Source organism: Panthera pardus, unplaced genomic scaffold (assembly GCF_024362965.1).
Source record: "Panthera pardus isolate Hobbes unplaced genomic scaffold, ASM2436296v1 HiC_scaffold_11, whole genome shotgun sequence".
Lineage (NCBI taxonomy): Eukaryota > Metazoa > Chordata > Mammalia > Carnivora > Felidae > Panthera > Panthera pardus.
Window position 1 is genome coordinate 97,114,397 of NW_026526666.1, and position 23,682 is coordinate 97,138,078.

Consider the following 23,682-nt stretch of genomic DNA (forward strand, 5'->3'; position numbering starts at 1 on the left):
AAACACTAGCAAATAGTGTTTGCTACTGAGGTGGCAGTGATGAGAGTGGTAGAAATGGTGGAGGTGGTTTCATGGTGGACACGGGACAGGCGGGGACATCACCATGGTGGCCGGGACAGGTGGTGGGCATCAGGGTAGAGATGGTGGCCATGGGACGGGTGGTGGACATCATCATGGTGGCTGGGACAGGCAGTGACATCATCATGGTGGCCGGGACAGGTGGTGGACATCATCATGGTGGCCGGGACGGGTGGTGGACATCATCATGGTGGCCGGGACGGGTGGTGGGCATCATCATGGTGGCCGGGACAGGTGGTGGGCATCATCATGGTGGCCGGGACAGGTGGTGGGCATCATCATGGTGGCCGGGACAGGTGGTGGGCATCATCATGGTGGCCGGGACAGGTGGGAGACATCATGTGGGATGGTGGCCACGGGACAGGTAGTAGAAGTAGTAATGGTGATAGTCGAGATGATGAGTGATGGTGGTGCGGGTGGTGGCAGTGGAAGTGAGTGCCTGCCTCCCCAGAGAATAAGATTTTCAGCCCTCGGTGATCATCTCTGCTCATTTCTTACCAGGAGGAGGACAGGCTGGGAAAACTGCACTGTGCGTCTGTCGATCTTCTGTGCATGTGCAGTGACTGATGTGGGTGTCCTGAGGTCCAGGGCTGCCAGTCAGGCTGGAGTCACAACCCTGGCACAGGACCGACTGCACTCTGCTGCCCATTCTATGGAACATGCTCCGTGGGGCCAGGACCGAGCAGGAGCCCTTGACCCGATGCTGCCGGTGCATCTTCCCCTGGTAGAAATGAGCTGATTGCTTAATCAGACAGAGTGTCTGCGGCTGAGACAGGGAGGACAGTTGGGAATTTCCCCTGATGCAGCAGCCCATATTTAATGAAAGTTACGCTGGGGAACAAAGGCCAGCACTACAGGAAATTAGAGCTGCCATCCCCAGGGCCCCGCTCCCTTGCAGTCCATGCAGGGAGGCCTCGCTGAGAAGTCTTCCTCTGCGACACCAAGAGCCTACAGCAAGGGCCATGGTACCCACAACTTCGGGTGCTCATAGTAAACTAAGAGCCGGGTGCTTGGAAAGAGCACAAAACTAGGAGTTAGAGAACCTGGGCTCCATCCAGCTTCCATGTGACCTTAGACAGGGTGTCTAACTTCATTGGACCTCTCATCTGCAAAATAAAGGGGAGACGTGGGGTGGGGGTAGACTCACAGATGCGTTTGGATCTAACCTTCTATGCTGCTGTGAAATCAGGAAGCCCTGGCTGGAAGTCTGGCTGAGCATGTGAAAGAACACAAGGGTGATTCTGTCTCCTGATCCTTTGGGTTTGGAGTTCCGGGAGGCTGGCAGGCAGGGCCTGGCAGGGTTTCACCAGCCCAAACTGAGCCCTCTTACTCCGGAGAGCAGGAGAGGAGAGTGATAGGAGGGTGAGCGCTGGCCAAGGGCAGTGGGACGGATGCCCAGGGGTTGGTCCTGCCTCCCAGGGGGTGGGAGCGGAGGCCCCTTCCCTGGGAGTTGGAGCTCTGGCAGTGGGCTGGGTGGAGACAGTCAGCTGCACTCTCTCCCCAACCTCCTTGGTGCCAGGGCCTTCTCACCCCTTGATAAGCCTTGTGAAGTTTTTAGTACAGGTCCTGGGCAGGCAGTTCACAAAAGAGCCACTCCAAATGGTCAGTGAGCACAGGATACAACATTTAGCTCTTCTAGTAATCAGAGGAATGTAAATTAAATCAATAATTGTGCTCTGTTATGGCTTATGAGATCGGCCAAGACGAAAAAGTGACAAAATCCCATCACTGGCACAAGTTCAGCGGACGGTCTTCAACCTGTGGGAATGTTATCGCGGGGAGATAATTAAGAATGTGTGCATCGATGTCCATAACAGATTGCCTCTAGGAAGAAATCACTCTGGAAGAGTGTTCTAGGATTGTGTAAGTAAATTATGACTCGTCTACATAATACAGTGCCCGCAACCGTTACTTATGATGTTTGGTAATTATACTGGTCGAATGGAAAGAGGTTCCCAGTATGTTTATCCAACAGAGTGGCTGAGTAGATTCCTACTTGGACGATTTATGTACACATACGCACAGAAAAAATCTAGAAAGGTATAAGCCAGTGTGTTAAACATGTATTTATGGGTCCTTTTATCTTGCTTCTTTTTGTTTATTTCTCTTCTCTCAGTGTATACACGGGCTTTGCGTAAGTGGAGTTGGGAAAACAAAAAAATATTTTTGATGACAAAAAGTGCTTCGGACAGCCTATCGCTGATCTGGATTAGGCAGTTCCCGGGAGGCTGGATCAGGGGAAGGGCCCCAAGAGATCCTCTGGCCGCCGGCCTGTTTGTTGGCAAGGGGCAAGAGATTAATCTCAATCTACCATCCGCTGTGTCACCATCTATTTTGGGAGAGTGGCAGCTCTTCACCCTCTCCAGCTCCGGTGTCAGCTGCTGGGAGAAGTCATCAGTCAAGGGGACAGAGCGGCAGCGGGCGGGGCGCTGGCCACCCTGCACGAGGAAGGAGGCATGTCCCTTTGGAGTGCGCCCCGTGGAGAAGGAAGAAATGTTTCTGAAGGGAAGGAGTGGTGGGGTCCTTCTGGCCTCGGCCGGAATGAGCTGGACCCCAGTTTGTTTCGGCGGACGGTGGATGTGGATGGGAGGGAACCCCCTAGCAAGACAGAGGTAGGAGCTCAACCTCCCATCAGCGGGGCCCTTCCGCTGTGTCGTCTCCCCACGAGGGGGCGGAGATGCACCGAAACATCTCCACCCCCTCAGGACCCGGCGGCCACGGAGCACATGCTTTTGTAGGACAGCTGCGGAGAGCCAGCTGATTTACAGCCGGGGAAACAGAGGCTGACAGCATGGGCGTTGAGCTCACCCTTGAACTCCGTTTTCGTGCAGTCCACTTGTGGGGCCTCTTGAGTGTAAGCAGCAGAAGCCAACCTCTGGCTGACATAAGCGAGGAAGGGACTCACTGCAGGGATGTCGGGGAGTTCACACAATGGAAGGGAAGCCCGGGAAGCAAGCTCAGAAAAGAGTGCATTTTAAGAAGCCCCCAGGGGGGTGAGAGGTGATTGCCCAGAATGAAACCTGGGAGCCAGGTTTCCTCCAAATAAGGAGACACGGAGGAGGAGAAGCCAAAGGGCAGGAGAGGACTGTCCCCCATATAAGACACCTGGAGTGTGTTGCATTGTGTCCCCCCAAAGATATGTCCAAGTCCTAAAGCCTGGAACCTGTGAATGGGACCTTATTTGATAAAAGAGTCTTGGCCAATGTAGTTAAGGATCTCAAGACGAGATCATCCTGGATTTAGGATGGGCCCTAAAATCCAATGACAGGTGTTTCTTTTTTTATTTTTTTAAGGTTTATTCGTTTTTTTTGAGAGTGAGCGAGAGAGAGAGAACATGTGTGCGGGAGCAGGGGAGGGGCAGAGAGAGAGGGAGACACAGAATCCGAAGCAGGGTCCAGGCTCCGAGCCGTCAGCACAGAGCCCGACGTGGGGCTCGAACTCATGAACTATGATTGTGACCTGAGCCGAAGTCAGATGCTTAACCGACTGAGCCAGGCACCCTCCGCCAGGTGTGTTTTTATGAGAGGGAGGTTTGACAGAGGCAGAAGGTGGAGCGATGCCATCGTAAAGCAGGGAAGTTCTGGAGCCAGCAGAACCAGAGAAGGCCAGGACCTCTCCTCCCCTTGTGCCTTCAGAGGGAGCCTGGCCTTGTGGCTTCATTTACAGACTCTGGCTCCAGAGCTGTGAGGGAGAAAACTTGTTTGAAGACACCCAGTCTGGGGGCACCTGCACGGCTCAGTCAGTTAAGTGTCCAACTCTTGGTTTCAGCTCAGGTCATGATCTCCCGGTTCATGAGTTCAAGCCCCACAGCGGGCTCTGTGCTGACGGCTCAGAGCCTGCTTGGGATTCTGTCTCTCTGCCCCTCCTCTTCATGCTTTCTTTCTCAGAATGAATGGATAAACTTAAAAAAAAAAAAAAAAAGCCACCCAGTCTGTGGTAAGTCGTCAGGGCAGCCCTAGGAGACAAATACAGCACCCAGATCCTTGAGCATGACCTTGTATGTTCTTTCCACTGAGACCCCTGGGCTGGGGCCGCCTCTGGAGGTGGCATGGATTCCAAATTGGGTTTGCACTTTTACCGAGCAGCCTTGGCGTAATTATATGACCCACTGGGGCTTAGTATCCCCTGCAAGAACTTTGTGGGAACATTTTGAAGGCAACGGGGGGAGGGTCACAGCTGACCGCACAGATCCTGGAGTCAGACTGCCTGATGCCAAATCCTGGCTCTACCGTTTCTTAGCTGCATGACCTTAAGCAGGTAACACAACTGTTCAGTCTCCTTACCTGCGAACCAGTCGTCACAGTGCTGCCCCAGAGTTTGTTTTGTGGATTAAAGCAGCGTAGACAGTGCAGAGTGCTTAGAAGAGCACCAGGCGTTGGGGTTCCTCCAGGGGGTTAGCTGATCTGCCCCCACTGTTTGTGGGGGCTCTTTGTTCCCATGCCATCCATGCCCAAAGAGTGCTGAGAATTTCCAGCCTTCCAGAGGGAGAAGCGTGGGAGAAACACAGCTTCTCTTTCATCGTAGGGAACGGAGAATTATCTGCTGCTGAATTTGGGGAGAAGGACTTTTGTCCTGCAGGGGAAGGGTCTGTGCTTGTCCAGCACAATCGGACATCAGGTGGGACGGTCTGTCTGTCACAGGAGATGGCTTCGGAAACTCTTCGTGGCTGTACAGCTAAGCCACATTCTCCAATCCTATCTCTATTCATATATTCATTCAAAAATATGTTTTGAGAGTTCTAGTTACTGGGAATCCAGGAGGGAACAAAACCAAAGCCTGACCTCACAGAGCTCACATTGGAGTGGGGAGGGGCAGGGAAGCAGAAAATAAACAAGTATATACATACGTCAGAGGTCACGCGGTGCTGAGTGCTATAGAGAAAACTAAAGCCACGTTGGGGGGCGGCTGGAGAATGATCATGGTGGGAGTGGAGTAGGGGGAGCGTCTCTGATAAAGCGCCATCTGAGCACTTCACAAAGAAAGTGAAGGAGTGGGCCAGACGCAGGGAGCAGGTGCAAAGGCCCTGAGGTCACCTCTGCTTGGGATGTTTGAGGGATGGCAGGCAAGGTGCACTGAGAAGTTTGGGGGCGTGGCAGTAAGGATCGTGGCTTTCACTTTGAGACAGATGAAGAGGCTTGGGAGGGAAATGCGTCGAGCAGAAGAATGATGGGATGAACGCTTTTCTGCAAAAGACACTTCGGGGCTGCTGAAGGGAGGACTGGGGCAGCCTGTAGAGCAAAAACATCAGGGCAGCTCCGAGGCCCCTGCAGTAACGAGACCGATTGTCTGGTCTCCTTCCTCGGGATCCCACGTCATCCATGCAGTTCTAGACTCAGCGGGGGAAGGGTGTTATCCGCTGAGCCCATCAGCTGTCACGGTTGTTCTTGCAGAGGTAGTATCTGTTACACGGCTAACTACCTGTAATGAGTAGGAAGAGTTCACATCTGGGATGCATGTCACTGAAGAAGGTCGAGGAGTCATAAAAATTGGTAGCTCCCAACAGTTTTGCCACTAAGAACCTGATGGGTTAATGTTTCCAGAGCCCAGCTGTGAGAGATTTTGTCCACCAAACAAACCCCATATTTGACGGATAGCTCTGTGGCCTTGTCACTAACAAGTGAGTGGCTCCTGATTGGCTTTCTTGAGAGACCGGTCCTCCCTTACCGACCCGCAGCCCACCTTTCGGGACCCTGGCCAGGCATCACACGCTAGGATCCTTCCCACCTAGACATTTCTGACCTGTTGTGGATTTTCTTGGTTTTTGTGACATTCGTATATTGTGTGCCAGCTCGAAGCTGGGAGCTGTGGGTGCAGACGTGGTAAGCACAGCCCCCCTACCCCGTGGAGGAGACATGGGGGCGGGCAGGGAGGAGAGGGGAAGGGGGAACACAGGTAGCATTCACGGCAGGCTTCCCACAGGAGACGTTTCCTGCACTGAGTTTTGAACAGGAACTGGCAAACCTCCTCTGAAAGGGCCAGATGGTAAATATTTTAGGCCTCGCGAGACATACAGTCTCTTGTAAGTCCTCAGATTTGCCATTGTAGTGCAAAGCCGCCCTGGATGATGTGTAAACCTGTGGGCCTGGCTGTTCTCCAATATGTCTTTGCTCACAAACACCTATGGGAGGGGCGGAAGAAGGGGGTGTGGCCCTGGGCTGTGGTTTGCAGACCTCTGCTCTCGAAGAATAAGGAAGCGATCGCCCAGCACTTGTCCAGGAGAAATGGAGAGTGTGGAATATGGCCCTGGAGCGTGGTAGATGGTGCTTCCCAAAGGCGGCCCTGGAACCGTGGTCACATGTCCAGGCACGCACGGACCCTTCTCAAAATGAGAACAATGAGGGCGTTGCGGTGAGTTGTTCTTAAGGCTCAACGTATTTACTGCTGTTCCCTTTTATCCCGCCCTTCCTAACTTTAATGGCGTACAAAGGTTTCCCTTATAAAATGATGATGTTGGGACGCCTGGGTGGCTCGGTCAGTTAAGCGTCTGACTTCAGCTCGGGTCATGATCTCGCGGTCCATGAGTTCGAGCCCTGCATCGGGCTCTGCGCTGACAGCTCGGAGCCTGGAGCCTGCTTCGGATTCTGTGTCTTCCTCTCTCTGCCCCTCCCCTGCTCGTAGTCTGTCTCTCTCTCTGTCAAAAATAAATAAACATTAAAAATAAAAAATAAAATAAAATGATGACAACGACGATGTTGTTGATGATGATAGTGTGTTTTTCATGTCCTCACAGGTCAGAATTATAAGCTGCTGTCCTATGTCAATCTCTCCGTTTCTTCTTATTTTTTTTTTTTTTTTACCAGCATATAAGATCCAAAAGCCTGAGGACCACAGCTCTAGACCATAGGCTCTCGAGAGATCTTTATCACGGGCACACGGTCTTTGCCTCAACCTCTGGTCATGCCTTTCACTCCAGGGCCACCTCTGGGACACGGGACATGGGACAGAAGCCCACTACCCCGGGGGGCACTCAGATGCTTGCACGGGGACCAGCCGGGTGACACGAATGAGTGAAGAGGCTCACGGCATGTGTCCTGTCTCATTATGGCAGCCTGACAGTTGTGTCCATATGACTATGCCGCTTGGTCTCCTGATTTAAATTGTGGTGTTTTGTTTTTTTTTTTTAGATTCTTTTTTTTTTTTAACATTTTTCTTTTTAATGTTTATTTATTTTTGAGACAGAGAGAGACAGAGCATGAACGGGGGAGGGGCAGAGAGGGAGACACAGAATCGGAAGCAGGCTCCAGGCTCTGAGCCATCAGCCCAGAGCCCGACGCGGGGCTCGAACTCACGGACCACGAGATCGTGACCTGAGCTGAAGTCGGACGCTTAACCGACGGAGCCACCCAGGTGCCCCTTTTTTTTAGATTCTTAAAAGACCACCACCATCGCATTGACAAGAAAAAAAAAATGCAGCCTGAGTGGGGCTCATGGTTGCCATTAAAAAAAATTTTTTTATAATGTTTATTTATTTTTTGAGAGAGAGCGTGAGCAGGAGAGGGGCAGAGAGAGAGGGAGACACAGAAGCCGAAGCAGGTTCCAGACTCTGGCTGTCAGCACGGAGCCCGACGTGGGGCTCGAACTCACAAACCACAAGATCATGACCTGAACCGTCAGTCAGACGGTTAACTGACTGAGCCACCCAGGTGCCCTTCATAGGCCGCCATTTTTAATCTCTTAATCCAAATTCTCAATTCCTGGCAATGAGTCTGCGGTGACTCCACACACAGCCCGACATCCGCCAAGAGACAGTCCTTTGGGAAGATACCATATCTAGGGGGCTCCATCCTAGTCCTGAGGTGCATCTAACACCCACCCACACTTTCAGATTCCACCCGCGCCTCTTGTGTGCAAGGCCTTTCGCATTCCGCTCTAATAATCCCTCAAACTCAAAGGTATTCGCTCGTTCCATAAATATTGATGAGAACACACGAGACCTTCCAGACACCCTGTCTCTTCATTCTGCAATTTGTGAAGCCCTGCAGATTCTCCAACTGTATATTATCTTCCTTTCCGGTGGCTTCGTGTTTTTTAGTTCTGGTTCCTTTGTTGGATTATTAATGTCCTGGGGCCCGGGAACTCACTTTCTTCAGGACTGCAGACAACGTAGGCAGACGGAAAAAACACGGGCTTCGGAATAAAACCGAGTGTAGCTCGAATTCTGGCTCCATCACTTAATAGGAGAATTGCCAACGATTTCTGAGCCCCGTTTCCTCGCCTATGCCCTGGGCATATTCCCGCTCACCTCCCAGAGGGAAGTCAGCGATGAATGACGTGTGTTAAGGGGTATGCTCTGTATCACACAGTAGGTGCCCAACACCTGATACCCCCACACGGGCACACATGTCCTTCCGACTGAGGGCATGGGTGAGAGCTCAGGAAGGTGTAGGTGAATTATACTGAATGGGAGGTTATGCATATTTTCTCTTTTCAGAAATCGGCCCAGTGGGTCTCCCCTGGGCTCTCCCAGCCCTACCCTCCACTCAGTGTTGACTCCCTTGGGACTAGCCCTTTGCACTATGGCTGCTAATCCCTGATGAAATATCACATAGAGTCTCTTTAGGAGACTATGGCCTTCATTTAAAAAGAAGGAGCAACCCAATAAGTACCTGAAAGGATGCTCAATGTCACTAGTCGTTAGAGGAATGCAGAACAAAATCACACCCACAAAAAATGAGATAAGACTTTACACCCACTAGGATGGCCATTATTATTATTTTAATGTCACATAACAAGTGTGGGCAAGGACGTGGAGAAATGGGAACCTTCGTGCACCGCTGGTGGGAAGGTAACATAGTGCCACCATTGTGGAACGCAGCATGGCGGTTCCCCGAAGAGTTAAACATAGAATCACCCTATGATCGAGCCATTCTACTTCTGAGTATATATCCCAAAGAACAGAGCAGAGACTCCCAACAGCTTTTTATATGCCGATGTTCACAGCAGAAGTATTTACAGTAGCCACAAGGTGGAAACAACCCAGTGTCCATCAACAGATGGATGGACAAACAAAGGTGGTGTGTCCTTGCAATGGAAGACCATTCCGCTTAAAAAATAAGGAAATTCTGATACGTGCTACCACATGGAGGGACCTTAAAAATCTTATGTTTGGTGAAAGAAGCCAGTCACACAAGGACAAATATTGTATGATTTCACATATATGAGTAGGCGAGTTCATAGACACAGTAGGATGAGGGAGACAGAGAGGGGGAAGGGGAGAGTTATTGTTTCTTGGACACGGAGTTTGGGGGATGAGAAAGTTCTGGAAACAGAGAGTAGTGATGATTGTACAGCATCGTGGGTATACGTAATGGCACTGAATTGTGTACTTATAAACAAAATGGTAAGCTTTGTGTCGTGTCGAGTTGGCCACAATGAAAAGTACAAAAAGGAAGAAGGAGGAGGAGAGAGGGAGGAGGAGGAGGAGGAGAAGGTTGGAGCGAAGATGAAGGAGGAGAAGCCGCCACCCCCTCTGTAGACGGAGAATGATTCTGGGCGTGCGGATCGTCCGTTCTCCTCACCGCTAAACCCCGAGCCGTTTCCGCCTCTTGGCAGCTATTCCAAGCAAGTAGAGGACAGAAGACAATTTCGTTTTAATTTCCACCTCAGACTAATATGATGAGAAAAATGTCTTCTCTCTTGTTGCTGAGGAAAAGCACAGAGAGCACTGTGATGGGCCTAGATATTTGGGCAGACATTACTGGGTGTGCCCAGGAGCGTGTTTTTGGATGAAACGAACATTTGAACCAGGAAAGTGGGTACAGCAGAGGGTCCTCCCCAAGGTGGGTGAGCCTCATCTAATCAGTTGATTAGAACAAAACCACTGGCCCTCCCTTCCTGTGAATAAGGGGGAGCTCCTCCTGCCTGATGGCCTCAAGCTGGGGCATCAGTTCTTTCTTTCTTGCCTTCTGACTTGAACTGAAACATCGTCTCTTCCTGAATGTTGAGCCAGTATTCAGACTAGAACTACACCCTCAGTTCTCCTGGGTCTCCAGCTTCCTGGCTGTGGATTTGGGAATTTGTCACCTTCCGTAATCATGGGGGCCAATTCCTTATAATAAATCCCTTTACACACACACACACACACACACACACACACACACACCCTATTAACTATCTCTGGAGAACCCTGACTAATGCAAGCACCCTCCTCAGATATCTGGAGTCAGGTGTGGGCACAATTTGAAACCTTGAAAATCTGAACAAAACTAACACTTTTTTTCAAGCACAAATGGTGGCCAGGCGCCATGTTAAGAGCTTTTCAGATATCCCTTTATTTCATGCTCATGACCATGAGCCGGGGGTCTGTTCTAAGAGTCACTAGAGGCTGTCCCTCCATGCCTGCATTTCAGAACCCATCTCCTGACAAGGGAGACTTCTCCAGTTTGTCTAGGTCAGGGTGTGGGAACAGGAGGGTTGCTGGAGAGTTCTAGAGAGTCTCTTTAAGAGACAACCTGCCCAAAGGGAACTTGTTCTGAGTTGCTGGGTGGCGCTGTGCAGCCCCGGGAGAGTGGGTGTGGCAGGGTAGTGGTCAGAGTGTGGACTTGAGCCAGACTGGCTGGGGTCACTCTCAGCTCTGTCGATCCCTGGCTGTGTGGCCTTGGGCAAGTCACTTGATGTGTCTGTGCCTCAGTTTCATCATCTGTAAAATGGGGATAATTACAGTAGGTCGCTCATTGGGTTGGCATGAGGATTAACTAAGCTGACAGGTGTAAAACCCCAGTTACAGCATCTAGCATACACAAAGTGCTGTATCTGTGTTGGCTTTTATTTGCTGTTCTTAACTCGGACAGCTGAAGAGATGCGGGTCAGGAAAGGAGGGAGAACGTTCCAAATCAAGTAGGGACATCCCAGCGACTCCTTCCCTTCCCTCACGTGCCCATGCCCACCCGCCTTTCCACTCACCCTGTCCTGGTGACCCTCCTGTTAGACCTAAAGTCCTTGAGGCCTGAACTGTGTCTTTCTCTTCTTCCTTCTTTCCCTCCCACCTTCTCTCCTTTCCTTCCTTCCTCTTTTCCTTTTCTTCTTCTTCTTCTTCTTCTTCTTCTTCTTCTTCTTCTTCTTCTCTCTTCTTTTTGGTGTGTGCTTCACAGCCTCTAGCATAAAGCTTCGCTTGTTTTGTTTCATGCCCTAATCAAAGAAAGCCATTTAATAACTAAGCTCAGCAATGAATAATAGCCCTGCCTTAGAAGGTAACTTACTTTTCCAGGCACTTCCACCTGAAGTTCTCAACCAGAGGGACTTTAGTCCCCCCACCCAGGGGACATGTGGCACTGTTGGCAGACATTTGTGATTGTCATACTGGGTGGGGTGCTACCAGCATCTAGTGGGTAGAGGGCAGGAATGCTCATAAACGTCCTGTACCGTGTGGGATAGCTCTCCTACAACAAGTATATATATATATATTTTTTTTTAATTTTTTAATGTTTATTTTTGAGAGAAAGAGACAGAGACAGAGTGTGAGCAGGGGAGGGGCAGAGAGAGAGGGAGACACAGAATCTGAAACAGGGCTCCAGGCTCTGAGCTGTCAGCATGGAGCCCATTGCAGGGCTCGAACTCACAAACCACAAGATCGTGACCTGGGCCGAAGTCCGATGCTTAACCGACGGAGCCACCCAGGTGCCCCCCAACAACAATGATCTGATGCAACATATCAATAGTGTCAAGGGTGAGAAGCTCTGGTCTAGAGTAAGATCCTGCAGGGGAGAAGAGGGGACGGGATCCCCCAAATCAGATTACCTTGACTCCTGAGTTCTGCAGCCTGCCTAGAACACGTCTCCAGAACGCTCTCTCTGGCAGCAATGCCCTGCCCCCTCTCCTGGGCCTTGTCTGCCCAGCTAACGCTCTTTGTCTGACTTTTTTTATTCCTCTGCCTTTCCTGAGCTACGAAAATCCATGAAGACAGTGTATCTTACCGTGTTAGCTCCATCGATTGTGGTTCCAGAGTCCCTCACCCGTGGTGGGTTTGCATGTGACGTTTGGCAAACAAGCCTGTTTCTTCCAGCCGCAGAGAAATGTGAGATGACATTTTCTAAAAGGGTCACTTTGTAAAAATGCCAAGCTTAATCTCAAGGCACAACAAACAATGTAGAAATCAGAATTGACTCAAGGAGTCTTGGCAGGCCAAGGTTGGGTTTAAACACCAGGTGCTGTGGGCTGGTGTTGTTCTGTTGTGGTTGTTTTCCAGTGAATACAGCTTATTGAAGACAGGGACTGCTGGAAAGTTTCTCTAGATAACAGTGACCCGTTGCGGGTTTGAAGATTACAAATATGGTAAAACCTCGATTTGCGAGCAGAATTCGTTCTGGAAACATGCTTGTAATCCAAAGCACTTGTATATCAAAACGAATTTCAGGAACCATTGGTTCAGTTGTGATCATGTGACATGATGATCATGTCCCATACGACTTGTATTGCAAGACATCGCTCGTTTATGAGGTTAAAATTTACTAGAAATGTTTGCTCGTCTTGCGGAACACTCGAACAAGTTACTCGCAATCCAGGGTTTTACTGTATTATCTTAGAGTTAGAAACTGTGTTTCATGGAGTCCATTCGCGTCTACCTTGTTTATGTTCATAACATCTTTGGCTCGGGGGAAGGGGTGTTTAGAAGAGGCAGGTTAGTGGATTTTTCCACTTTTCCATTGAAGAAAACAGTGTCTACAAGGGAACCCCAATATAACTCTGTCTTCAAGTTCTCCTATTCTGTTCAAATGCATTTAAAATGCTCATAAGAAGTAAACAAAACTTTGGCTTCTGCCAAAGCATAAGAGACTCTTAAAAACTGAGAACAAACTGAGGGTTGATGGGGGGTGGGAGGGAGGGGAGGGTGGGTGATGGGTATTGAGGAGGGCACCTTTTGGGATGAGCACTGGGTGTTGTATGGAAACCAATTTGACAATAAATTTCATATGTTGAAAAAAAAACCAACTTTGGCTTCTTTCAGAAAAAGAAAGTCAAAAACTAGTCAAGCATACCTGGAGAAAGACACAGAGTTTTGTCCAGCTAATCCCTTGGGGATATAAGGTTGGCATTGAATCAGGGAGAGGAGGTGCTGTAAGGCTGGTTGCCAGGCAACGGTTCCCATGGGGAGGAGAGCATCAGCCCCAGTGGGTTGGCTGTACATTACAGAAAAGGTGGGCCAAGACCCAAGGAGGGAGGAAGCCTCTGTTTCTGAGCTGGGGAAGGAAAGATATGCAAATAAAGACCCAAAGGGTGGTCACTGGGTTGCCGTGCAATTAGCAAGCTGCTCTTTGCAGTACAGAAGCCAGCTAATTAGTGAGATGTGAAGAGATCATTCTGACTTTCAGATAATTCGGGATATGGGTTGAGGGCCACCTTTCTGAAACCTGGAGGCACTGAAAAAGAGAGGAGTTGAAGGTTTTCCTGAAAGTTGAAAGGAAGCCAAAGGTAAGTGTCCTGCAGTGTCCTTACTGCAATGGTGTCCTCACATTTCCGGGAAGGTGTGTTGCTAAAAGCAAGCTGTGAAAACTCTTGATGCTTCAGTTTTTTTTCATCCATAGAACAGGCATAATGGTACCACCTACCTCATGAACTTGTTGCAAGAATTAAAAGTCAGTATGTACGTAGCAGTTAGAAGAGTGTTTGCACATAGTAAGTGCAGTATGAGTCCTAGTTTCTACTGCTTTATTTTTCTCCCCTCTTCCAGATTAGAAACAGATGATCTGATCTTTTTATGCATTTTAATATTAAGCATTTTCTTGGACCTGAAGTTTGTGAAATCATGGTAGTAACTCGACTTTGTATATAGTTCATATTATGTATCAGTCAGGATGTGTAGATTACACTTGGTAACAAACAGTCTTTGCTGGCTGACTACTCACACGAGTCTTTATCTTTTGTTCATGTCCAATGAGAGTTTGTAGTAGTTTTCTAGGGCTGCCACAAGAGAATACCCCAGACTGGGTGAGTTAAATAACAGAAATGTATTTTCTCACAGTTCTGGAGTCTGGAAGTCCCAGATCAAGGTGCTGGCATGGTCAGTTTCTGGTGAAGCCTCTCTTCCTGACTTGTAGATGGCCACCTTTTTGCAGAGTTCTCATATGGCCTTACCTCCCTGCACATGCAGAGAGAGAGAGTGAGTGAGATCTGTGAGAGAGCGAGATCTCTTCCTCTGCTTTTTTTTTAATTTGTAAAAATTATTTATTTTAGAGAGAGAGCACACATGCACAAGCATGGGAGTAGGGGCAGAGGGAGAAAGAGAGAATCTTAAGCAGGCTCCACACTCAGTGCAGAGCCTGATGTGGGGCTTGATTCCACAACCTTGAGATCATGACCTGAGCCGAAATCAAGAGTTGAACATTCAACTGACTGAGCCACCCAGGTGACCCATGTCTCTTCCTCTTCTCTCTTTTCTTTTTTTAATTTTTAATGTTTATTTATTTTTGAGAGAGAGAAACAGAGCACAAGCAATGGAGGGGCAGAGAGAGAGGGAGACACAGAATCTGAAGCACAGAGCCCAATGTGGAGCTTGAACTCATGTACTATGAGATCATGACCTGAGCTGAAGTTGGACACTTAACTGACTGAGCCACCCATGCGCCCCCTGTCTCTTCCTCTTCTTATGAGGACACCAGTCCTATGAGATTAGGGCCATGCCCTTCTGATCTCATTTAACCTGAATTATCTCCCATTATTATCTCTAATTACAGACACATTGAGGGTTAGGTCTTCAACATAGAAATTTCAGGGGGATACAATTCGGTCCAGGTTGGTGGTAGAGATGGGGCCTCTGTTCGTGATACTCATTTGGAGACCCTGGTGAGCTGGGGGCTTCATCTCCAGCCGTGCTCACCTCTCCCACCTCAGCTCATACTAAATGCCCCTTTGCTCACTCTTCTGCCCCTGGCTACGTGGTGTTCCCCAAACACCAAACCCTTTGCCAACTTCCTGTCTCCTCTGCCTAGACTGGTCTTTCATGACTGGTTCCATCTCATTCTTTAGATCTTCACTAAAATAGTACCCTGTGAACACCCATCTAAAGACGCTCCTCTGTCCCAGACGCTCATCCTTTCATGCTAGTGTGTCATGTTAACATTTATGTGGGTTTTTTTTGATCTACTCACCAACTGTCTAAGCCTAAGCTGCATTAGGTTTTTTCACTGCTGTATCCCCAGGGCCAAGTATATAGTAGATACTCAATAAACATTTGTTGAATGCATGAATCAGTGTCTGTCTTCTAGAATTGATACTCTTTGAGTGTAGGGGCCTTTTTTTGGGGGGGGGGCTTGTTTATCACCAACCCCTTGGCACAGGATAAAATGCTCAATAAATGTGGGTTGAATGAATAAACGAGTATCTGGAGACCCATCCTTATGGTGCTCAGATTATCATGCCTTGGGCAAGTTTTCCTTTGGGCTTACTGAATCAACAGAGGGTGTAGAATTCACCCACCTGCAATCCTCATAGCTGTCTCCCTCTCTTCCCCTGATGGCATGATGAGGAGTCTTATTGTATGTGAAGTGCTTAGAACAGCGTCTGGCCCATGGTAAGTTCTAGTTAGCATTTATGGTTATTGTGTTTTTTTTTAATTAATTTATTTGAGAGAGAGAGAGAAGGCATGCGAGTAAGGGAGATGGGCAGAGGGCACGCTCAGCACAGAGCCTGACGTGGGGCTTAATCTCTGGGATCATGACCTAAGCTGAAATCCAAAGTCGGACGCTTAACCGACTGATCCACCCAGGCGCCCCATTCATGGTTATTGTTTTAAAGCACTTTCTCACATGTACTCAGATGCCTTGTTTTTCTGGACTGGAGGATATGAAACTCCTTTTTAAATGAGCCAAACACTCTTCCAGTGAAATCTTAAGGGGACCCTCAATATATAACACAGAGGTTAACAAGGGCTCCTCTGGGCACAGCTGGAGTGGATGTCCCGGAAGCTCTCAAACACCCTGGGGGAACTCACATCTTAAAGCACTCTTCAGGTGGTTATGAAAAACACGGAGGCTTCGCAGAAGCTTCAGTACCTGCTGTTTGAAGCCCTCCTTCACATATAGCCTATTTTCCCCACTCCTGTCGCAGGAAAACCCTTCTAGGGTAGTGCTGTGCTAACCCTGTTTGTGCCCTGAGGACAATGACGGAGAAGATTCTAGCAGTGACGTTGCCCACTGGAGCGTATTGTATGGATGGGCACTGTCACCCCCCTTCCCCTCCCCCTGCACTGGCCCCTCCTCCACCCGCCACCCCCAAGGCCACATAGTACCCAGGTCTGGATGAAGGTCTACAGAGGCCCTGACCTTGAATCTCCCCTTCTATCACCATCTGAGTGGTTCAAAACCTAGAGTTCCACACCTTAAGAGCAGGGCAGGGGAGACCAAGGCATTCGGATCTTCTCATGGTGGTTACTCTGGGACTTTAAAAAACAAAAAAAAAAAGCTTATACAATCAATCCCCTCCCCTCTTCCGTTCTGGGGGAACACTCCTGCTCTGCACTCAGTAAGCACTCGCCTTGCCAACTTCTAGGCAACCCTGTAGACCTCTCTCTCACCCCTCCCCCTGCCTCTTTCACAGGCCGTGAGGAAATCCAGTGCTCTCTGCCCCTGGGGAACAGGAGGATATTCCTGCACGAGCTGTCCGAGGCCAGCTTCAGCGAGTGTAGGTTCAGCCTGTCGCTCACGGACCTGTTCATCATCATCTTCTCGGGCGTGGCGGTGTCCATCGCTGCCATCATCTCCAGCTTCTTCCTGGCCACCGTGGTGCAGTGCTTCCAGAGATGTGCCCCCAACAAGGACACCGAAGACGAGGAGGACGAGGATGAGGACGACTGAGCCGCCCCCTCCCTTCCTGGATTGCCAGAGCCCAGGCGGGGCTCCCCTCCGAGCCTAGCGGGAAGAGGGGAAGCTGGAAGTGGGAAGCAGTCAACCCGCGGTGCCCAGAGCAGCACCTGCCCCTGGCCATGCACCTGGCCGTGCACCTGGCCGCGCACCTGGCTGCGCACCTGGCCACACACCCCGGGTGCCCGCTGGGACCTCCCATCTCAGAGTTTAAGACCTTAGGGGTGGACAAGCCCAGGAAGGATTCTGGAGAGACCTGCCTCTTGGCTTGAGGTTCGAGAATGGGGTAGAGAGAGGCTTCCCCGCTGACCCTGAACCCCAAGCCGGGGGGAGCAGACGCTTGCAGCTCTGACCACCGAGCTGGCTTGTGCATCTGTTCTCTGGCCTGGCTTGGGACACTGAGCAGCAGCCTCTTCGTCCTGGGATGCAGCCGCTCAGACAGGGACTCACGTCCAGGGCCCTGTCCCTGGAGTGGACTTCTGCCGTACCGGGCTTCAGCAGCCTCTGGAGGTCCACAGGACAGACCCCCATTTGGCTAAAGTGGCACTGAGGGAAAAGCTAAGATCTGGCCAAAGGGCGTTTGTCGCTGTAATTTGGTGAGCAGGTGGGGAAGACTTTTCCTGACAGAGCTCACACCCTGTCCTCAGCCCGAGAGGAAGCAACTTGTAGAGGAAGGAGGGTCCGTCTTGTATACAGTCTCCTTGGCCTCTGTGCCCCATCACTCCTTCCCCTGAAACACAGCCACTTGTCTCCCTTCCCCGGCCCCTTCCCCAGTCCCCCCACCACTGGAATCCCTCCTCAGCCAGCTAATGCCTGGCTGGTCTCTGTGCTGGCACGGGTCCAGACTTTTCACCTCCAGAACTTGTGGTAAACTTTCCCCTGAGGCCAGAATTCCAAAAAGCAGGTTGTGCTGGACCAAGAAAATGCTAAAAAAACAAAAAACAAAAAACCCCCAGAGATTTGGCCTCTGAGAAACCTCCATCAGTGGCCTTAGGGTGTGTGTTACATTTCCTTGGAGCATAGTTTGTGACAGGCAGTGTTTTCCTGGATGTGGAAGACGGCGCTGGGTTCAGAGATAATATGAAGCCACATCATGTGCCTGGCGGGTTAATGTAGGGCGACGGTGTCAGCAGCATTGGACTCTGCTGGGGACTGAGACTTTGAGGGAGCCTGAGAGAAGTCCTGGGTGTTTCTGGGAACCACCTCTCCACTGTTTCTCCTAATATATTCCTTATGTGCTCTTCCTCCTTTACTCCCTCCCATCTCTGCCTCCACAAAGACCCACCGTCGCTTGCTAAGGGCCAGGCACTGGTCTGGGCAGCGTGGGTGTGCGCTGAATAAGAAGACGGTGCCCCTGCTCGCTTGGCCTCTTTGTTTTTAAGTTTATTTATTTATTTTGAGAGAGAGAGATGAGGAGGGGCAGAGAGAGAGGGAGAGAGAGAATCCCAAGTAGGCTCTGTGCTCTCAGGGCAGAGCCCGATTCAGGCTCGATCCTGCAAACTGCCAGATCACGACCTGAGCCAAAACCGAGAGTTGGATGCTCAACTGACTGAGCCACCCAGGCGCCCCTCTCTTGGCCTCTGTTCTTGCGGGGGAAACATAAAACAAGCACGTAGACAGAACTGTAATGAAGGTGGTGATAGGCACCGTGAAAGAAAGAAGTGAGGTCCTGCAACAGAGTAATGGTAGAAGCTATACAAGAATGGGTAAATGGGTATATTAGCCAGGGCTCTCCAGAGAAACAGAACCCACAGGGGATATGTATTCTATATATCTATTACTGTTTGTCCATCCACTCATCCATCCATTCAGCCATCCATCCATCCATCCATCCATCCATCTAGATTATAAGGAATTGACTCACATTATATGGAAGTTGCAAAGTCCCAGTATCTACTGCTGGCCAGCTGGAGACCCAAGGGAAAACAGTGGTGTAGTTCCAGTCTGAGTCCAAAGGCCTGAGAACTGACAGAGCCACTGGTCTCCATTCTAGTCCAAGGTCAGGAGAGGACTCAGCTCAAGCAGTCAGGCAGACAGAGAAAGCTGGGGCTTGGGGCGGGGGGTGGGGGTGGGGGTGGGGGATAATTCTCCCTTCCTTCACCTTTTTGTTCTATTCAGACCCCCAATGGATTGGATGCTGCCCGCCCACACTGGGGATGACATTGTGCTTTACAGTGTCTACAGATACAATGCTATTCTCATCCAGAGACATCCTTAAGGTCATACCCTTAATAATGTTTCACCACATATCCAGGCACCCCGGACCCAGGCAAGTTGATGCATGAAACTAACCCTCACATCAGGGAAGGTCTCATTGGGTAGCTTCAAGCTGAATCCTGCCTCCTTCCCTCCCTCTCTCCTCTTCTTCTACTCTCTCTACTCCTCTTCCCTCTTCCCCCTGGAGGAGACTCGGGCCCCTGTCTGGCCCCCAGCATTGTTGGCCCCAGGAGAGACCACTAGCTCAGGAGCTGTCTTGTCACAGAGTCACTGGGCAGGCGGGCAGCATCTTTCACACGCTCTGTTGCACCCCAGCTCCAGAAGGAGCCACCTCTGTGGGCTCCCCCTCAGTTCAGGTACCACTTCCCTGGAGAAAACTGTATGAGCAGCCTGAAGGCGGTCATCATGAACGTTAGGTGCTGCGTGAATTCCAGGTTCCAGCCATCATGTGCACCTTCCTGTGAATGAAGGCTCACGGAGAACGTGCTCAGTCAGGGGAGGGGACTCTACTGACACCGGGCTACCTGAGAACGGGGAAAAGACCATGGCAGAGGTGTGTGTCACGGGCTCGGAGGCTGAGAGTGTGAGGCACAAAACAGTCTAACGTCAGCACCTCCCCAGCCTGGCCGCGGACTCACTGAGTTTTGTGTCGGGTCAGAATTGCTGCCTGTTGTCACAGGGTCCGGTCCCCACCCCCGGGAGCACCCTACCAGGGACACCGCTAAAGGCCCTGGATCCAACTGGGCCCCTGCCAAAGTTACAACTTGTTTCTCCCAGAATCCTGGGGAATTGGTGCCCCGGGCTGTGAAATTAGTACCACGGCCTTGGTCTGATGGGTTCCAGTGGGACTTAATGAGACTTAATGAGTCTATTTCACCCCTCGTGGCCAACAGAGTCAGCTGTTTCCTTAGAAGGCACAAGCCCTGCATGGCACAGGGGCCCGTGGTTATTTCCTGAATGAACGAGTGAGTGGGGGAGGGACAGCCAAGGGCTCGTTGGGCACAGGTCAACCCCCACTTCTGCTGGCTGCACCCCAGAGTTTTGGAAGGAACATGACTCTGGGGAAGAAGGGCTTTAAAATATTACCAGCTGAAACCATCACTGCCCGGACATAAAGCCTGTGAAACGCTCAGGACGTTGGGGACAGGAGGGACATCCAAGCCCAAGAAAATATATACTGACCGGGAGCCCCGGCTCCACTGGGAAAATGCCTTTCAAGAAGTGACAGTGGCACAAGCCAGAGGCAGTGACTCAGTGATCTCTGGCTGGCTGTGGGGTCTCAGGTTATAACTAACAGCAACAAGGACAAGGCTACATACCGACTGAGGGCCTCCTGCACCAGAAATACCCCCTGTCAGATCACCACCAGTGTCATTGTGTCTCAGATGTCACCTCCTCAGAGTAGCACAGTACCTCGTGCTACTTTCTGCACAGCACGTACCCATGATGTGGCATTGTTCCCCCTGTTTACGTGGTTATAGTCTACCTCTCTGGACTGGAACAGGAGCTCCCCAAGAGCCGGGATTGTCTGTGTCCCCAGCCCCGTGGGCTGTCCGTGTCCCCAGAGCCGTGCCTGGCACACAGCGGTGGCACAACCAATATGCATGTTGATTAAAAGACCAAACAAAAGAATTCCATGCACCATACCAGGAACACCACAAACATAAGCTCTTTTCAAACCTCTTTGTAACTCCGGGGGAGAGCTGCTACTATCCCAAGTTTATAGATGAGGGAAACTGAGGCTCAGAGAAGGTGGGTAGGTGACAGGACCTGGCAGAGCTAGACCAGATTCACATTTGGGCTTGGAGGCCTGTGCTCCTGGTTACGATCATAGTTCGTGTGCATTGAGGACACTCTATGCTAGATGCTGGACGAGACCCATTAGGCGACTCACAACCCCTGTAAGGCAGTGTATTCATCCGGGTTTCCCCAAGAAATAGAACCAATAGGATGCGTATAGACAAAGAGATTTATTCTAAGGAATTGGTCCGTGTGATGGTGGAGGCTCACAAGTGCAAAATCTACGGAGCGGGCCGGCAGGCTGGAGACCCAGGGAAGAGCCAATCTTGCAGTTCAAGTTTGGACACCGTCCCCTGTATAATCCCCTTTTAGTTCCACTTAATGGAACTGAGTCCACGAGGCCACATCATGACTGGGCGATTTGCTTTCCCCAGAGTCTACCGGTTTAAATAATGTCAGCTAAAAACACCCTTGTAGAAACATCCAGCGTAACGCTTGACCGCACATCTGAGCACCAGCCAACTTGACCCAGGAAGCAAACCATCACACACAGGTACCATTATCACTTCCCCTTTTACAGACCCATCGCCTCTGCGTGGCCGTTGAGAGAACTGGTTTGGGCCTGGGAGTAACCGGCCTGGCAGGACACAGCCCGTGAGGGAGTGGAGTTTGGCCACAGGTGCGCCGACCACCGCTCACTCTCTCTCCACCCAACTGCATGCCCTTCTCAGGCCAGTGGGAGCGGGCTTGACGGGGACATCCCGGGGTGGTGCTCTTCTCGGAGCGGTGTGCTGGGCTCCAGGAAGAGTAGCTGCCCTTGCTGGGTGCAGCCAGGATGAATTTATTTGGAGTCTCGAATCTAATGTCTCAGACCCCTTCCGGAGAGTCAAAACCACTAAGACATCTTGTCTCATTGTCTTGCTCTCCTTGATGTCTGATGACCAGGATTCTGGCAGGCATCACAGTTGAATTCACCTTATGATGATGACAGCGGGTACCCCCAGTACAGCCCTTGACCCCAGGCCTGGGGCCCCAGCGCTTTAGAGGGTCCTATCCCCGCCTTACTCTGAGCTCTTCCCCCTGGAGTGAAGGATCTGTAGGGGACAGGGTACATACTCAAAACCAATGCCCTCTTCTAGAACATTCTCTGGGAACACAGGACCCCAGAATTCCCCGCACAAACGATGTCAAATGATCTGCACCCACCATCCCTCTGCCAGGATGGACCGAGTGGCCAGGCAGTAGAGGTTGGCAGGGTGTGTGAACAGAGGTTGGCTGTGCAAGCTGGAGTGTCCATGTAAGTGTGCACAAGACCCCCGGAGGCACAGGATAGAAGAGAACGGGGGAGGTCTTAAATAGCTCAGCTCTCCCCACATGCCACATTCTGGTGCAGATTTCTAGGAATGCAAGAATCATTTGAAGCCGGTTTTCCAAGCGTTAAGAAGGTAGTTCTGCCAAGGTAGCTGGGTGGAACACTTCTTTATCAGCTCATCTTCATTTATGACGTACAACGGTTTCGATGTGGGTATGTGAAGGGTATTTTTACTCTTGTCCTGGCTTCATGGATTCTTACAGGGGGCCCTGGGTACCACAGCAGCAACCAAAGGGCAGCCACAAGCCCTGGTTGTGGCCCTAGGGGCCAACACTGCTTCTGCTCTGCAGAGCTGACCCACACCAGCCTTTGTACAGAAAGCATGAAAAATGCACGCACACCAGTTGGGTTCACCACCCACAGAGAAGGTTTGCATTGAACGTCCATGCTTCAGCCACCCCTTTCTCCCCCTCCTCCTCTTCCTTCCCCCCACTCCCCACCATGTCCCTATAGGCTCAGATGGCCAAAGTTACAGACACGAATTCTAGGTTCCAACAGCGGCTGGGGGCGGGTGTTTTTTCCTAACGCTATTAAATTTAACTGGACCCCGGAGCATATCAAGTCTCTAAGTCTCCTTAACATCCCGCCACCACCAGCTGAGCCAGCCAACAGCCCTGGGCCTTGGCCATAAACTCCTTTTTAGTGGCTCCCAGTAGCCTTGAGGGTTAAGTAATTTATTATTTGCAAAAATGGTCTATTGAACCCTGTATGGTAAAACCACCCCAAAGCAGACCCCTGTGGGTTTCATGTGCCTGCAGTCAACAAGGTAGCTTTGTTCTTTAAGACTCCAGGCTAATGAACAGACATCCAAACTTGAAATTGTTTTTCCACAGAAAAGACTTTTTAAAAATGAAAAAGAACACTTTTCTGCTATTTGCAAATGTGATCCATTTTTGGAAAACACACCTTTCCAGGGTGCGAGTTGTTATATTTTGGCCTTGGCAAAAAATACGACGTGCTTTTTGGTAAAACCTCATACCTGTGTTTGGGACCGTTCATTAAGAACTCATTTGCTGTCTGGAGTTTTGCTGGTATTTAAGCTAAGGATTGGTTTTCCAAGAATCATTCTTTTAGGGTGTGCTACTCAGTATAATACCACTATCCCCATCCAAGCCTCTAACTGAATAATCAGAGTGAAGTAACCATAGGTCTACCAGTCTCCAAAAGAGCCCTGGGGCATGGAAGGTTAGCTCTCCAATGGAGTGCCCCTCTGCTCCGTCCTTGTAGCCAAGTGCCCTTGGCCATGCCATGGACCCTCTTGAGCCACAACAATGAAACAATGGGAGGGACGTCCCACCCAGCACCTGGCACACAGACCCGCCCCACTCCTTCAGAATCCCAGTGGTGTCTCCTTGAGCGCTCACAGGTGCACAGTAGAGGGGACTGTCTCAAGAGAACTGGAGAATCAGAGCCAGAATCCCAGCATCAGATAACAGGAGCCAAAGGCGAGCAATCTGAAGACCTCTGACACATAATGAAGGA

General features: G+C 50.5%; 1 protein-coding gene across 1 annotated transcript in view; it reads left to right on the forward strand.

Moving 5' to 3' along the window:
• The window catches only part of LRRC38 (leucine rich repeat containing 38), a 35,415-nt gene extending 17,300 nt beyond the window's left edge, over positions 1-18,115 (forward strand). Inside the window, exon 2 of the mRNA XM_019460971.2 lies at positions 16,609-18,115. Coding sequence (XP_019316516.2) covers positions 16,609-16,865 — 257 coding nt within the window. The 3' untranslated portion in view covers positions 16,866-18,115. The remainder of the gene's footprint in view (positions 1-16,608) is intronic.
• Positions 18,116-23,682: the final 5,567 nt, after the last annotated feature.